This window comes from Eublepharis macularius, chromosome 15, assembly GCF_028583425.1.
Source record: "Eublepharis macularius isolate TG4126 chromosome 15, MPM_Emac_v1.0, whole genome shotgun sequence".
NCBI lineage: Eukaryota > Metazoa > Chordata > Lepidosauria > Squamata > Eublepharidae > Eublepharis > Eublepharis macularius.
Window position 1 is genome coordinate 28,236,966 of NC_072804.1, and position 16,985 is coordinate 28,253,950.

At 44.6% G+C, this 16,985-nt stretch overlaps 1 protein-coding gene across 2 annotated transcripts in view; it reads right to left on the reverse strand.

The window, feature by feature from the left end:
• Positions 1 to 5,137, reverse strand: part of UBXN11 (UBX domain protein 11) — a 32,504-nt gene extending 27,367 nt beyond the window's left edge. The window contains exons 1-4 of one of the 2 annotated variants that reach the window (XM_054999165.1): positions 5,087 to 5,137; positions 2,304 to 2,397; positions 1,297 to 1,334; positions 95 to 205 (exon numbers count right to left, since the gene is read on the reverse strand). In XM_054999165.1, the coding sequence (XP_054855140.1) occupies positions 95 to 205; positions 1,297 to 1,334; positions 2,304 to 2,368 (214 nt within the window). In that variant the 5' untranslated portion in view covers positions 2,369 to 2,397; positions 5,087 to 5,137. The remainder of the gene's footprint in view (positions 1 to 94; positions 206 to 1,296; positions 1,335 to 2,303; positions 2,398 to 5,086) is intronic. The other variant, XM_054999166.1, reaches the window with a different exon arrangement.
• Between the last annotated feature and the right edge of the window lie 11,848 nt (positions 5,138 to 16,985).

Below are 16,985 nucleotides of genomic sequence, written 5' to 3' on the forward strand. Positions count from 1 at the left end.
ACAAAACCAAAGTCTGGGGCACCTTAAAAGACTGGCAAAATTTATAGAGCATTACCCAGAATCCTAATCCTATTCACAGCCCTTCCTCTCATACCATGTATAGCTGGTTTTGCTGCAGTTCCACTTGAACACGAAGGGGCATTGACTCTTACTGGAATATGGGCTCCTGGACCTAGGATTTCATCCATCATAGCTTCTTCATCCCCTGAAAACCAAACATGTCAGAAGAGCAGCATTCAGCTTGCTTGCACCAGCACTGTACTTGTGTGGGTGGCTGGGGTCTGTTTTTTCAAACACTGCTTTTGGCTCTGAGAATGAGGTTAAGGCTCTGAGGCACTGCCTTAAGTGTCTGCGGTGAATCCACAGGAAGCAGAAAATGTAGTCAATAAACAGAAGTGATTCAGTCTTTGCTGTGGGCCAAGTTCAGCAGATCTAGAGCCAATTCAGATCCACTGCACGGACCAAGGACATCTGATTGGAAGCAGAAGGGCCCCATCAGACTTTTCTCCATTTTAATTAACAGAGTCTCAAAAATGTGGATTACTTGGCGGGGGGTTGCTTTTATTGGACAAATATAAATGCTCACCCAGCTGACATGGCACTTAAAAGGCAGGCAAATTTTAAATGTGTATTTGGATGGGGTTGTGTTTCAGGAAGCCTGAAACCTCATTCCCATATCTGAATGAATCGGAGCTTTTAAGGACAACAGATATCCTACCCCCTATCTCACAAGCAGATTGGGGCAGATTTTATTAATTTACTTCATTTATACCCCACCTTTCTGCCCAGTGGAGACCCACACAGATGCCATCATTCTCCTCACCTCCATTTTATTCTCACAACCACTCTGTGAGGTAGGTTAGGCTGAGAACATGAAGTTTAATTCCTGGCTCTGCAACAGACTCTTTGGGTGGCCTTGGGCAACTCAAACATTCTCACAGCACAATCCTAAGCAGAATTAAAAACTTCTAAGCCTGCTGACTTCAACAGCCTTGGAAGGCTGTAATTCTGCTTAGGACTGCACTGAGTCTTGTTCCTGGTCTGCAGAAATGGACTGTCGTGACTGTAAGTTTTATGGTTTATTGTAAGGATTGATGAAGTAAGGATTAAGATGACATTATAGTAGAGTATGTGTGTGTGTTATGTGCCATCAAGTCGCCTACAGCCTATGGCAACCCTATGAATGAAAGCTCTTCAAAATGTCCTATCATTAACAGACTTGCTCAGATCCTAGCACAGTATAAACAAAAAGTATTAGATTAAGATAGACATACCAAGGACAGGTATATTACATACCATTTGGGGCACTTTCTTTGAATGGCACTGCCCTTTTCCTGGAATGAGAAAAGAAACAAGAGACAAACCCCGTAAAATAAACTGGAGACTCATGATGAGTTGTATAAACCTAACCTGAAATTTAACTGTTGAAAAATTTACCAACATGTACTTCTAAAAGGAGGGGCGGGAACCACACCATAGACATACAGCAGTCAAGCCTACCATATAACTGAAGCAGAGGACAATTAAAGGAGTGGTAGCAACAGTTCTATGGCTCCAAGCCACAGCCTGAATAAAAGATTTTGGAGGAGGCACTGTGTGGCTTAGCAGAAAAGCATGTCCTTTAAACCAGGGACTTTCTGCATCTCCAGTCAAACCCCCCAGGTGTTGGAAAACACCTTTCTGTGTTACCTTTCTGTCAGCCAGAGGTGACAATGAGCAATGGTCTATCTCAGTATATAAGACAGATGTATATGTCCACAAGTTTCCTGATGAACAGGGCCAGCCTAAGGAGTTTTGGAGCTTTGGACAGCCCTTGACTTTGGCATCCCTCCCCCTGCCCCACTGTGACTCACGCACATGCATAGCCAGGTAGGCGAGAAACCACCACTGCTGCTGCCACCTGGACATCATGAAGACGGCGGCCACCTGCTCTTCTTTCCCCCCTCCTTCCCTTCGGGAGGAAGGCCAGGGAAGGCAGGTCAGGAGCACACACCCTGGACTTCGGCATTACCGTGTTCATGAGGTGCACATGGGTGGTGGCACCAGGATCAGCAGTATGAACTGGGGGGCTGCCACTTGATCCAGCCCTGGCTGGAACCTGCCCTGAGCCTTGTTTGCCCCTTCTTGACCTGGTGCCCTAGCTCTACCTAATGGACTGTGCTGGTGGATTGCACTAGAAATATACAGCACTATTTCTGTCTGCAGCTGTGGTGTGGCTTCTGCTATGCATTACAAAATGGATGTGAAGGCAATCTTGGCTCTTCCTCAGGTCCAGGGGATTGTTTGAACTGGCTTTCACTTACCCTTGGCTATGCATGTTGAATGGCATTCTTCTAATCTTTCCCAAAGAAGAGAGAGGAGAAGTCATTGTTTAACCCGAATGCACTTTTTTAGATCCTAGAGAGAAAAGAAGCAAGCTTTGATAGTTTCTGTGCCATTCAATACTATTTTGGACTCTGCCCATCCCCACCCCAACTCAAGAAGTAAGTAGGCAGCGGAAAATACAATTTATAGAAAACACATGGAGAATCATTGACATATGCTGCCTAAAGGACAACAGAGCTCCAAGCACCTCTTTTCTCAGCCTTGCATGACAAGGTACGCTTTCCAAACCTCTTCCTTCCATCTTGCTTCAGAGGTCTTATTTCCCTAGACTTCTTGAAATGGGGAACAGATCCCATTACAATATATTTCATATTATTCTTCCCCAATCTGAAGACAGGTGCAGATCAAGCAAGGCTTTCAAATTCATGAGTCATCAAACCAGATAAAATACTCAGATAATTTTATTTTAATCCCATCAAACCTGGCACAAGGCTCAAGAGGGGGGTTTCAATATGAAATATATTTTCAAAGGTGTAGCTTTGTTAGTCTGCCGTAGCAAAGTAACATAGAAATCAAGTGCCTCCTTTAAGACTAACCAAGCTTATTCTAGCCATGAGCTTATGTGAGTCTGAGCTCACGTTGGAATACACTTGGTTAGTCTTAAAGGCATCACTCGATTTCTATTTTACTTTATTATGAAAAATAAAAGGGTATCCAGCTTTCATTCCAACAACTCAAGTCTTCAGGGGACATTGAGGAGAAAGGCAGGCTATAAATGTTGTAAATAAAATAGATATATTGCATTTTACACTGTTTTTGCATAAAGTACTGCTATAAGAACAGTGTTCTAAAACTTTTTCCCAACTGGCTGTCCATTATTCCCTACAGAAAAGTCTCTGGTTTCAGCTGAAGTTTAATCTTCAAAATCTTCTGAATCGATGATTGTATCTGCAACCAAAAACTCTTTGCTTTCTTACATGTCCACCACATATGAAAAAATGTCCCTTCTTGTTTAGCACATTTCCAACATACATTTGACGCCCCCTTATACATTCTAGCCAATTTTTCAGGAGTCATATACCAACGATACATCATTTTGTAAAAATTTTCTTTAATACTGGAGCTTAATGTAAATTTCAGCCCTCTTGTCCACATATTTTCCCATTGCTCCATTAATATATCATGTCCACAATTTTTTGCCCATTTAATCATACATTCTTTTACTTGCTCTTCCTCCGTCTCAAACCTCAACAAAAGTTTATACATTTTAGAAATAACATGTTAATCGTTTGTGCAAGGGCTATTTCAAATTCAGTTTTAGATTTCTCAAAGTCATAGTGACTCGTCTAGTTTGAATCTCTCCAAAATTTGCATATATGGAAACCACTGACAGGCGTGCCCTTCTGCTGCTAAATCCTCTCTTGATTTAATTTTAACTTGGTCCTTAGAGAATTACAGTAAATTCTGGTAAGTTAACCATTTAGGTGGACTAACCATTTCCCTTCTAAAATAAGCTTCTTGCGATGACAGCGAGAGGTATTTTCGAACAAAACCTAAGTTTGTATTTATTCCATACTCTCAGGATTGCATGCCTTACATAATGATTATTAAACTCTGCGTTGGCTTTAACTTTGTCATACCATAGGTACCCATGCCACCCATCTTTTTAATTTGTGACTTGACACCAATTAGGGAAAATAGTTAAAAATTCAATAGTGGTTGGTGCTTCCCAAAGGACAGACTATTCCTGTGTCAGGAAGTTATTCCTCTAGATTGCCATCATGGTTATATCCAATCACTCTGCTCAGCGACTCTTTCTTTGATAGAAGGAGCCTTCCTTGCTTTTTAAAACCATAAATTTTACTAAAAGGAAGTATCAGGAGATAATGCCACCATTAACAGATTAGAGCAGTTGGGTGCAACCCATTTAACTAGAGGGGGACTCCCCTCATTTAATACAACTGTGAGAGCATAGCAAAGTGCCCAGGAACAATTTAAGATAGTTCTCATTCAATTATGACAGGTGTTTAAGTCAGGTAGCCAAAACCTTCTGAATGTAAAAATAACTGATTTGTTTTTCTGATAGCAACAATTAATTTAAAAAGTAGGTAGCCATGTTGGTTCATAGCAAAACCCAGAAACAAATGCCATGCAATAGCGTTTATTAAAACCAACCCAACTGCACCGTCCTAAGCAGAGTTACACCCTTCTAAGTCCACTGACTTAAATGGCTTTAGAAGAGCATGATTATGTTTAGGATATGTTGAGCTTTGACTCTCAAAGGCCCAGACCTTGAAAACCCAGCTGGTCTTTATGGTAATACTGGACTCAATCTTGCTCTGTTTAGGATGGCATTGTAACTTGCTTGTAAAACGTGTGGTCTTCATAAAAGGCATTGCAAGCCTTTTGTTCTAACAATTAATAGACCCTTAATCTATATCTAGACACTTGACTACTCCATCATATTTACAGAGGAAGAAAAGTCACTGGCTTCCCTATTTATTTCCTTGGGGTACCTCTAGAAATGCTGGCAGCCCCTCAGGTCGGTCTAGCTACTATGACCCTGTGCACATACCTTTGAGTAAGCCCCATGGAGCTTATTTCCAAGTATACCTTCCCTGGGTGGACATTTTTGTTTGTTTGCAACACAGCTCACTAGAACAGCCTCCCTGCAAGAATAAACACAGCAACCCGCCTATGGAAAGGATGCGACCCTCCCTCCGCCTAATGCTTTGCACAAGTGTTACAAGTAGGAACTCACCCTCCCATTTGGAGGCCTGAGGCAGCCGCCGCCATCTTGTTTACAAGCAGTTGCCAAGGCGACGCCTTTCGGGCTCGAGCCGGACTCTAACCAGTTCCCCACAGACTACAATTCCCAGCACGCTTCGGGGCAAGTTTTTTAACAGAATGTTGCAGCAAGGTCGAGGTGCGGGGGTAGAAAATTGCTTTGTGTCTTCAGACCCTCTGTCTTTTGCATGTTTGAAACTTACAGGACTGTAGGCGCCTCCCAGCGTCGGTGGCCAGGGAAGACCAGAAAGGCTGGCGTGAAGCTTAGCTAAGATAGCCTCTCCATGGGTATCTGAAGAAGTGAGCTGTGACTCGCGAAAGCTACATACCCTACCACAAACTTTATTAGCCTTATAGGCGTCACTGGACTCTTGCTCTTTTCTACTTCAAGGGGCCAGCGAGGAGAGGCAAGCAGGGGCTGCGATTCTTTGCACGTTGTTGTGAAAATCGTAGTCTGATATGTTACTCCCAGGAAAGTGACTTTAGGATTGCAGCCTGTGGGTGGCTCATCGACAGTGATTTTATGTAAGAAGTGTGGGCCACAACTCCCCCAACCAGTAATGTCAAAGGTCCATGAAATACAGGAAGTAAGTATAGAGTGAAATGGATGTAAAATTCAAATCTGTTTAAAATTTGCAGAGACTAGATATATACTAAGCAAGTTAACTGTAGCAGATGTGCTGGCATTGCAGCATAGTGAAGAATCTAAAGAAGTGGGCTTCTAACAATTAACAGACCCTTCATAGCATCTGAAGAAGTGGGCTTTAGTTCACAAGAAGTGGTGCTGGTTTAGAATTTTGCTTTAAGGTGCTACAAGACTCCTGGCTATTTTTGCTGTGACAGAGGAGGCTGCCATCCTAACATGACTGCAGAGGTAGCCCTGTTAGCCTGTTCTAACAAACATCTAGTGACACCTTAAAAACTATCCACAGCTCATATTGAAATAGCTGTTCATCTTTAAGGTATCGCTGGACTTTTGTTTCATTTTGCAATCCTAAGAACGTAATCCTAAAAACACTTCTATAAAATGGGACCTATTGCTGAATATTTATTTTTTATTTTATGTTATTTACTTCATTTCTTGTCCACTTTTCTCCTTGAGATTCAGAGTGGATCGTGGAGCTTTAACAAACAATGCAAAAACAGTATTTTATATATATAAAGAACAAAGCAACAAAATATGCATAGGTTCATTTAAGCTGGGTTTTAACACCTACTCTCTTTCCTTTTGAGATTGTTAAAATGCAAACTGCAGCCACCCACGTAACCCCTTTTCACTTCTCGCCTGATGAAAAGTTTTGATGAACTCAAAAAGTTCTCTCCTTTGTGTTTTTTTTCAGTTGGTCTTAAAGATGCTTCCCTCTCCCTTACTCAGATTTTTGGGTATATTCAATAATATGTCATAAAATGCAACAAAACTTGAAATTTATATGAAGGTGACAATAAATATCCAGTCCCAGGAGAACAGTAGGGATAGGTGATGTACTGGGAGCAAAATTTACATGTAGAAGCAGCCTCAGATTGGGAAGACCCAAGCCCAAATGCTTATTCTACCGTGGAAGCTCACTGGGTGGCCTCGGAGCCAGTCACACTCTCTCACACGCTCAGTCTCTCTACATGAGAGACGTGAACGTGTGTTCTTCACGTGTCAGGAGAAGCAATGTTAGCCCGGAAGCATAGTTTTAAAAGACAGAGCCAATGGAGATGACTCTGGAGGGGACAGATTCTCTCACAGCTTTCTGCTGCCACTGGTATGCCACTCTCTCCTTCCAGAGCCTTTGCCCTGCCACCCTTGCTGTTTAAAACTTTGAATTGACTGAGCCTTGGCAGGGCAAAGGCTCCAAATAGGGAGATAGTCTGGCATGCTAGAGGAGATGGAGGGCTGTAAGAGAATTTGTCCCTTCCAGAGCGATTTCCACAGAATCTGTCTTTTAAAACTATACTTCCCAGTGAACATTGTGTCTCCTGACACGTGAAGAACACGTCAGAAGTTTTGTGTAGAGAGACACTCAGCCTAGCCTACCTCACAAGGTTGTTGTGAGCATAACATAGAAAAGAGGAGCATTGGATATACCCTTCTGTGCTCCAAAGAGGAACAATGGGATAAAATGAATATCTGTGCAGTATATTCTGTTTACTCAGAAGTAAGACCCATGGAGTTCATTGGGCCTATATGTTGTATCCCGGGGATTCCCCAACTTTGTTGAGCCTGTGACCACTTTTGGATTTTGAAAACAAACAGTAGACACTACCACAAAATGGCTGCCATGCCTTCTGTGGGGCAACCACAAAATGGTTGCCATATGGGGCCAAGGTCCTCTTACGCTGTAGCAGTTTCTGAATGTGTACTCCATGCCGACATAAAGGTGATTCCTCCTGTGGTCTTCTGAAGCCCCTCTGTTCCAGCAAGATGTAAGAAAAACAGGATGGGTTCTTTGCTTTGGGGAACAGATGCTTTGGGGAAGTGGGCACCATGGCACCCATGAGCAACTCGGGGATCACTGTTGTATCCCTTTACCCTGTCAAAGCGAGGTACCCTGTATGTACCTTTGACAAAAGTGTGGCAATCAACTTTCTCTTAAAAAAAATATTTGCTAGAATTTGGATTTTGAAAATATCCAGCAGGCACTTCCACAAAATAGCTGCCATGGGGCCAATCACAGAGTGTTGGGAGTTCCCAGAATGTCTCTTTCCAAAGACACTTTCACCAACTTTTACTATCTGGGTCAGTAGCGGCAGAAGGGTAGGGTAGATACATGCAAGTGTTATGTGTTCCTGTGAGTGCATTCAGAGTCAGATGTGCCATGCACACCCTCCAAGGTTTTACTGCTAAAGACGCAGGGGAAGGAGATGCACATTTAAGAAAAGTTAACATAGACTTCCCCAACATCCTCCCCACAGGCAAAATAGCAACAGCGTTCAGCCAGAAACTGGTACCAAAATGCAGAAACTCGCCTGTGGTAAAATAGGAGCTGTTGTATATGGAGAACCTCTTATGTGATTGACTGCAATGAATCATGTCTCTGCACAAGCAAGCGAGTGGTATATCTTAAAGGGTGGGAAGTTATGCAGTAACAGCCTCAAGTATGCTACTGACTGTACACTTAACACTCAAGTCTATTATTGCTTTCTTTTGAATAAGAGATCCCCATAGTTCCAAATATTTGCCTAATTTACCTGGTACACTTTTATGTAGATCTAACTGTTCATAATGCCAATATGACATTCACACGGGGTGTGACCCAGGTTCGAATGCCCACCCTGCCATAGAAGCTCGCTCAGTGCCCTTTGGCCACTTTCTCATTATTAGAATTCCAGACAAGGCAGCTTTGCTCATCTGATTAGTGTCTCCTACAGGTGCCAGGCTGCACATGGGCAAAATCAACAGCAGCCCATACACGGGCTTTCTCTGTGGTGGCCCCTACTCTGTGGAACGGCCTGCCTGAGGAAGTCAGGAGAGCCCCCACTCTCCTGGCTTTCCACAAATGATGCAAAACTGAATTATTCAAAATTATTCAAAATTATTTTTACTCAGATAGGAGGGCTATATTGCAGGGATGAAGTCTCAGATGCTTCACTAATGAGTTAGGGACCATAGACTTCACCATGTTGCCGTACATACTATCTGCAGCTTTAAATATGTACACCTATGCACTACCATACTTCATGTTGTCAGATGTTAGTCCTAGAATTGATTATGTTCTGTTTCAGTTTCATGTTGTCTATTATCAGTCCTAGAATTGCTTATGTTCTGTTTCAGCATTTCTTCTACTCTGTATTGGATCCTTGCTAATGGTATGTCTTTGTAAACTTGTATATATTTACCCTATGGCATTATTTATGGAAATGTCCTTGGCACTGTATGGAAATGTACTTGATACTGATTGTACTAAGCTCGTACTGTGTAATCCGCCTTGAGTCTCAGCGAGAAAGGCAGACAATAAATAAATAAATAAATAAGGATCTGGGGGACCCAGGTTCAAATCCCTACTCTGACGTGGAGATTCGCTGGGTGATCTTGAGCCAGTCATTCTTTTCAGCCTAATCTACCTCACAGAATTGTTATAGTGAGGATAAAACAGAGGTAAGGAGAATGATACATCTACTGGATCCACTGAAGACAAAACTGAAGTATAAACACGTAAATAAATAAAAGCTACGTCCAGGGCTATATGTGAGGCTTGGAAGAATGGGTTGCAGTTTGGGTGTCAGCAGTAAACACCCTCAGGCATTTGAAAGTGTCTGCTCAACCTGAATAGGCCCTATGCCTGAGGGCAGGATTATGGGGCAATCAGAGCCAAGTATTACCTGGCCTAGGCCTTCTGCCCCAGGAGGGGTTGGTGAATAACAACAACAACAACATTAGATTTATATACCACCCTTCTGGACAAATTAACGGCCATTCAGAGTGGTTTACAAAGTATGTTATTATTATCCCCACAACAAAACACCCTGTGAGGTGGGTGGGGCTGAGAGAGCTCCTAGAAGCTGTGACTGACCCAAGGTCACCCAAGGTCAAGCAGAGGAGTGGGGAATCAAACCCAGTTCTCCAGATTATTTATTTATTTATTTAATATTTTATTTAAATAAATAAATAAATTAGAGTTCCACCACTCTTAACTGCTACACCAAACTGGCACTCAGCAGTTTGGTGTAGTGGTGTCAGCAGTAAATACCTTGAGGCATTTGAAATGGTCTGCTCAACCTGGATAGGCCCTCTGCCTGAGGGCGGGATTAGGAGCAATTAGTGCCAAGTATTGCCTGGCCTAGGCCTTTCGCCCTAGGAAGGGTTGGGGAATGAGCAGGCTATAGAAGGGCCGTGGCTGAGGGGCAAAGCACCTGCTTGGCAAGCAGAAGGTCTCAGATTCAAGCACTGACATCTCCAATTAGAAGGATCAGGTAGAAGTAGGTGACATGAAAGACCTCTACCTGAGATCCTAAAGAACTGAAGTCAGAGTAGACAATACAGATGTTAATAGATCAATGGTCTGACTTAGTATGCGGTAGCTTTATGTGTTCAGGTGGCATTGGCTATTCAGCCCCATTGCTACAAGAAGCAGCCATATTACTGCTGGCTGTACCATCCGCTGCTGTCTAGGCTAGGAACGTGGGCAGCATCTGGACACAATACAGGATAGGAAACCAGGAACCCAAAACAAGGTCAGGGGACAGGGCAAAGGTTGAAACAGAAACTCTTAAGCAAGGAGCTAAAGTTCTCCAGGGTCAAGTGATCAGGCCAGTAGCAGGAATGGCCAGAATCAGCAGTGAGGACTGCTGGCCAAACCAAGTTTCCCAACCTTCCTCGGGACTTTATAGCTACTGGGCAATGTCTCTCTGGGACTCAGAGCTCCTTGCAGTCTCTGGAACAGCCTCTTCCTGCGGCTTTGGTGACTTGCCAGCCACACACAGACTATTCCAGGTCTCAGATGCAAAAGCTCCAGAATCCAATAGCCTCAAAGCACAATTGGCTGCTGCTTCAAGACTGCAGTCCCCAGCAGCCCTCCAGCTGTCTTAGCCCATTGAAGTCCAAGCCAAACTAGAAAGATCCATTTTGGCATTGGGCGGGGGGGGGGGGGAGACAAGGCAAAACACTTCAGCCCACAGCTCTTTGATTGCAGTCAGGATCAGCCCCTTGTGACTTAATTAAATCCCTTTAAAATGGCTGCAGCATCTGCAAGTCAGACCCATGGATGCTGTCATATCTAGTTTGGCCCTTAGTAGGTTTAGAAGGGTATAATTCTGTCTGAGCCAGTTCCAGGGTTTGTAGGGCACCAGGGAAGGCATCTAGCCTTAGCGATACAGTTAATTCAGTGATTCAGTAGTGTGTGGATCTGTGCTTGCAACTGCAAACCTCTGGTCCCTGTAAATACAGAATTTGACAGCCCACCCCCCCCCCCCCACCGATGCTTCCAGCATTCTGAAGAAAGTGCATGCTTAGAAGACTGCTTGAACTTTACCGCAAGAAGGAGAAAGGGGAGAGTCAGATGAGCTTTGCTCAAACAGAGTGCAGGCCTTTGTAACTGGTTCATTTAGGTTTCTGTGTTTTTTGTGCTGCAAGATCTGAAAGAAATTTGGTGTGCACATTCAAGACACAATTTTCTGTTTGAAATTTAAGTATCAGCTTTTTCACATACCCATTTTCAGAAAGGGAGGAAAGAAAATGAAAAGTGATAGAGTTACACCTTGGATAAACTCCTTGAAACAAAGGTATCCATAGTGACAGTTATTTGAACAGGAATTCTGTTGATTCCAGCAACAAGCAGGCAGCCATCAAACTGTATAGCTCAGCAGTCACTGGGAAACAAAAGTAAACAAACAAACAACTTGTGGATGTATCCCATAATTGTCCACTTAGTTATCCCTTTCCTTACCCTTTATTACAGTAATTCTCAGAATACTTAACATCTACGAAAGTCTTTCAAAGTTCAATAGATTTTCTGTACATTATCACAGCAATTTTTACAACACTCCTGTAAGGTAGGCCAGTAGTTATATTACTGGAGTGGGATGGACTGGAAATGAGAGAAAATGGCTTTGCAAATGTCACCAAGTAAGTTTCTAGCAGAGATGAGATTTGATCCGTTGCTCCCAGCTCATTCTGAAATCCCTTCCTTGAACATTAAAAGTGAACACCAGCTAGACCCCTCAGTCCAGTCCATCACCTCCTTCTCCAGCATTTGTGAATCAGGACTGAGGTGGTGGAATGGATCGAATCGTTTTTATTGCCAGTAGGGAAATCACATGTCCTCTTGCAATACTTCCTTGAATTTAAAAAAAAATCCCTGCAAGAGAACATATGCCACAGGGACACAGCTAGAACCTTTCACTTTAATATGCGAGTTTTTTACTTGCTTGGAGTTTTTTTTTAATGTGGTCAGTAATGGCTGAATTGCCAAGTCACTGTCTGAAGCTGTATGCCATTGTGAGTAGAGTTACATCCTTCCAAGTCCATTGAAGTTACTGGCTTAGAAGGTATCTGAATCTGAAGGAAGGAGCTCTGACTCTCAAATGTTTATACCCTAAAAATCTTATCGGACTCTAAGGTGCCAATGGACTGAAATCCTGCTGTTATATCACAGACCAACATGGCTAATCACCTAAAACTATCTTCATGGAAGTCATAAGAATATAAGAGAAGCCATGTTGGATCAGGCCAATGGCCTATCCAGTCCAACACTCTGTGTCACACAATGGCCAAAAACCAGGTGTCCTCAGGAGGTCTGCCAGTGGGGGGATTCGGTTTCGTTTTCTCAGCCATGCCGGACGCTCCTCTCGGCTGGTCCGGGAGGAAACGACCGGGCACCCTGACCGGGCGGCTGATCCGTAAGGATTAGCCCCCAGGACTCCCAGGGAGGGAGCCAGGGTCCGGGACGCGGCGGGAAGAACTCCCCGAAATCAATGCGGGGGGGGGGGGAATTGCCCGTTTGTCCCTATGGAGGCCGGCAGATGTGCGCGGCGCCTCGAGTGCCGCCGGGCAACGAGAAACGGCAAGTAAAAGAAACAGGCGGAAGCCTGTAAACAAGCGAATCCCTTCTGTTCTACAAGCGTTTGTGAAGGAGAGGTTGATCTGAAGAAGACTCGCTCTTCCCCTTCGTGGAGTTCCAGAATTTTGTTGCCCCCCCCCCCAAATGGCAGCAAAGAAGCAAAGTCCCGCTCTCGGTAAGTCAATCTCGGCCACCTTGCAGAAAGGGGAGTCGCTCGAAGAGTTGGTGCGCAGGGCGGTGGTGGAAGCCATAAAACCCTTTGTTGACAAGCTGAACGAAACTGATCAAAGGGTGGGCTTAATTGAAAGCGAGGTGAAAACCATTAAGGCAGCAGCGGGGGGGGGCAGAAAAGTCTGCTCTGGAAAGTGCGTCACTTGTGAAGGCTACAAAAAAGGAGCTGAAGTTGGTGGAGAACCAACTGATCGGGCTACAGGTGGAACGAACGCAGACAATTTTGCGTCTCCAAAACGTGAAAGAGGAGGAAAATGAGGATCTGTGGGATTTGGTCTCGGAACTACTGGCGACACCCGCGAGGACGACTAAAGAAGAGGTTAAAAGCGCCATTTTGGAGGTCCGTCGGGCTTCTTCAAAATATGCAACAAAGCGACAGTTGCCTCGTGAGATCATTATTGACTTTTCAACTAAAAAGATTCGGGACACCATCCTATATAACTCATACAATGCGGATTTGGACTTTATGGGTTTGAAAGTCAAGATTTTGAAGGACGTTCCATTTCTAGTCCGGAAACGGCGTTTTAAATATAAAAAGTTTGCAGCTCTTCTGAGGGACCATGGAATAAAGTACAAATGGTTATTTCCGGAAGGAATATGGTTCAGATATAAAGATCAGGCCTATAAGATATTATCAGAAGATCAACTAAAGGATTTTGAGAATAAAAACCCAGAACTCTGCTGCACCAAGAACGAAGAAAAGGAGGAGCCGGAGGGGGGGGGGGAGGAGGAGAGCATCGCAACAGCAGTTGCACAGAGAGAATTGCGTCCGGGACCTAGAAGGGGGAGGAAAGTTTAATCAGAATTTGAAATGTTTATTTTCTGTATGATTAACCACTCCATCATTATTCTATGGAGCTATTTTTGTATTATGACAGTATGAAGGGAAACATTGAAGTGTAGTGTTTAGTGTTTGTAGTTCATTCCCCCCCCCCTTTTTCTTTTTCCACCCCCCTTTGTCCTTTCCCTCTCCCCTTTCCTTGTGATAGTCTGGTGTAGTGTTTTGTAGTTATGAAAAATAAAAAAAATTTATAAAAAAAAAAAAAGGAGGTCTGCCAGTGGGGAAGGGACACTAGAAGCCCTCCCACTGATTGCGGCCCCCCCCAAATACCAAAAATACAGAGCATCAGTGCCCTAGACAGAGAGTTCCATCTATACCTTGTGGCTAATAGCCACTGATGGACCTCTGCTCCATATGTTTATCCAATCCCCTCTTGAAGCTGTCTATGCTTGAAGCTGCCACCTCCTCGACTGCTCCGCAATTTCATTGAGTGCCCTTGTATTGTGAGAAAGGGAGAAAAATACTTCTCTCTCTACCTTCTCTATCCCATGCATAATCTTGTAAACCTCTATCATGTCACCCCTCAGTTGTCATTTCTCCAAGCTAAAGAGCCCCAAGCACTTTAACCTTTCTTCATAGAGGAAGTGTTCCATCCCTTTGATCATTCTAGTTGCCCTTTTCTGCACTTTTTCCAGTGCTATAATATCATTTTTGAGGTGTGGTGTGACCAGAAGTCACCAAATTCACCAGCATGGAGTAGAAATCTATCAATCTAACGAGAAACCTTGCACGTGTACAAACTGAGGTTATATTGTGTTGCCAGGCCCCCCCCTTTGTTATGGAGCCCACTCTGGACTATGCCAACTTCCTGCCTTGCCGTGTTGAAGCTCTACCAGAGACTCTGTTAGGGGCAGCATTGCCCATGCCTGTTTCCTGCTCTCCCTGCTATGGACTGTGTTACCTATGCCTGTTTCCTGCCTCTTGGACACCTACCTCACCTGGGCCGATTCCAGATGACTAACCTTAAGTCGCTTCATGCCGCCCTCTTCCGGATCGCAACGGGGAAAATGCGAAATATCGCGTTTCCTCGCGCGAGTTTTGCGCGACGACGCGCAAAACTCACGCGAGGAAACGCGATATTTCGCATTTTCCCCGTCGCAATCCGGAAGAGGGCGGCATGAAGCGACTTAAGGTTAGTCATCTGGAATCGGCCCTGGGCCCAGAGCCATGCTGCTAGCAGTACAGTGCCAACTGGAGGGACCCTCTACGAGCCTGGCCAGGCGCCCCCTGGTCAGTTCCCGCAGAGAACCCCTTACAGGACGGTCACTGGGTCTGCCCTCGCCACTAGGCAGCCTGCTAGCCAGCCCACAAGAGGTGCCAAGGAAGAAGCCATGTTCCCAGGCAGCAAAGAACCACCATGGACAGTTTGCTCTGAGGCTGCCATTTCGAGACCAGGTTCCTGTCACGTTCACGGAGCCCAGCCTCACCCTGATATGCATATCACTGAAAGCCACCCTGAGATGGAAGCTATGTGCCAGCTGCCCAGAACACCTAATGGACGCATGTCAATGGATGGCATTCCAGGGCAGATGCCATCAAGACTATTCCGGCTTCCTGACAGATTCAATCAACCCGCCCAGCACTCCCCTCCTTTGTCCCCTCTTCCCGAGGTGTCACAATCATACATTCAGACCCTAAAGTGGCCCATTAGCGATAGTTATAGGACCATCAAGCCTTTGTTCCCCTCCTGAGAACCACATGGAAGGCCCTCTCTTCAGGGTACGTTTTTGGGTACTTAAGCAGGCTCTCCCTGCCATGAGGTACACGTCATTCCTCTCCCGAACCCCGACCGGGCGCGCCATTCCTCTCCCGAACCCCGACCATCACTCTGCTTATCTAGTGCAGGCATTAGATATCGCCCCACTTCGCTGCTGCTTCTCTTCTTCTCGCTGTGATCAGGTAACGTATCGCCCCGCTTCCTCGATCTCAAGTGGGCTCCCTGCTCATGCAAACGGCTCTATTTTTCATACTCTGTATTTCTTAGCTCTTGTACGCTTCTTGCTTGTATGTGCTATTGTAGGCATACGCAACATTTCTAGTAAACACGTTTTATAATTATTAGCCATTGCCTCTTTATTGCGTGAGTAATCTGGAAGACGGACTCTGGTATACATTGGTTAAGATCCGCACGAATTTAATCCAGACTGCGTGCTAATTTCCCCATAAAATAGCAGTTCTGGTAACGCTTGGTATCCGAAGAAAGTAGCTCTGAATCTCAAAAGCTTACACCCTAAAAAGCTTGTTGGTCTCTAAGGTGCCACTGGACTCAAATCCTGTTGTTCTATTGCAGACCAACATGGCTACACACCTAAAACTGGGCTTAGAAGGCGTAACTCTGCTTATGATTGTATTGCCAGTCTACCACCTCAGGATTCAAACACAGTTGTTACATTCAGTAGCCCTGTTCACATGTTACCATGAAGACAGATATATCTTGCATGTACGTGCAATACCTCTGTCTGTTAGAAAGAACCAACACTTGTTCACTTCCCAAATGAAACTAGGAGTGCAGTGCCTGGATAAATGTGAGGTTTTAATCATACATTGAGTTGTTCATACAGTAAATGCAACCTGAGAATTACTCTACACACATATAAACAGGGCTTTTTTTCAGCGGGAACGCAGTGGAACGGAGTTCTGGCACCTCTTGAAAATGGTCACATGGCTGGTGGCCCCGCCCCCTGATCTCCAGACAGAGGGGAGTTTAGATTGCTGGCACGGAGGGCAATCTAAACTCCCCTCTGTCTGGAGATCAGGGGGCGGGGCCACCAGCCATGTGACCATTTTTGCCTAGGGAGATTTAAACTTTAAAAAACTCCCCCCTTGTTCCAGCTGACCCAAAGTGACGTCATTGCGCGGTCCTCCTGAGTTCCACCACCTCTTTTCCCAGAAAAAAAGCCCTGCATATAAAGAATATGTGGATTGTACATGTGTTTGCTGTAATTTGTGAACAGGGCGAAAAGAGATCTATTCTGTTTCTCGAGAATTTAACAGGAAAGGCTGTCCTGTGATGGTAACCTAAGAAGAAAATTAAAACCTGCAAGAAATAGTCTTGCCTTCCTGAGACTGGGAGCAGTTGTAAGGTCACAAAATTGCCTCGGCGGCATCCCATTTTTCTTAAGTGGGATGTGTGCTTTTCAGCCAGCATTGGCTGAATTCCCCCATTGGCAGTAAATCTGTTCCAAAGAGCACAATTCTCATCTGTTAATATGAGAAGGCAGCTCTTGAAAATAGCAAGCTCGGAAAGAATGTGATTGGTTAACCCCTCCTGCCTCTTCACCATCAACGTGTAAAACCTCTGAGCTGCTTCTACCAGA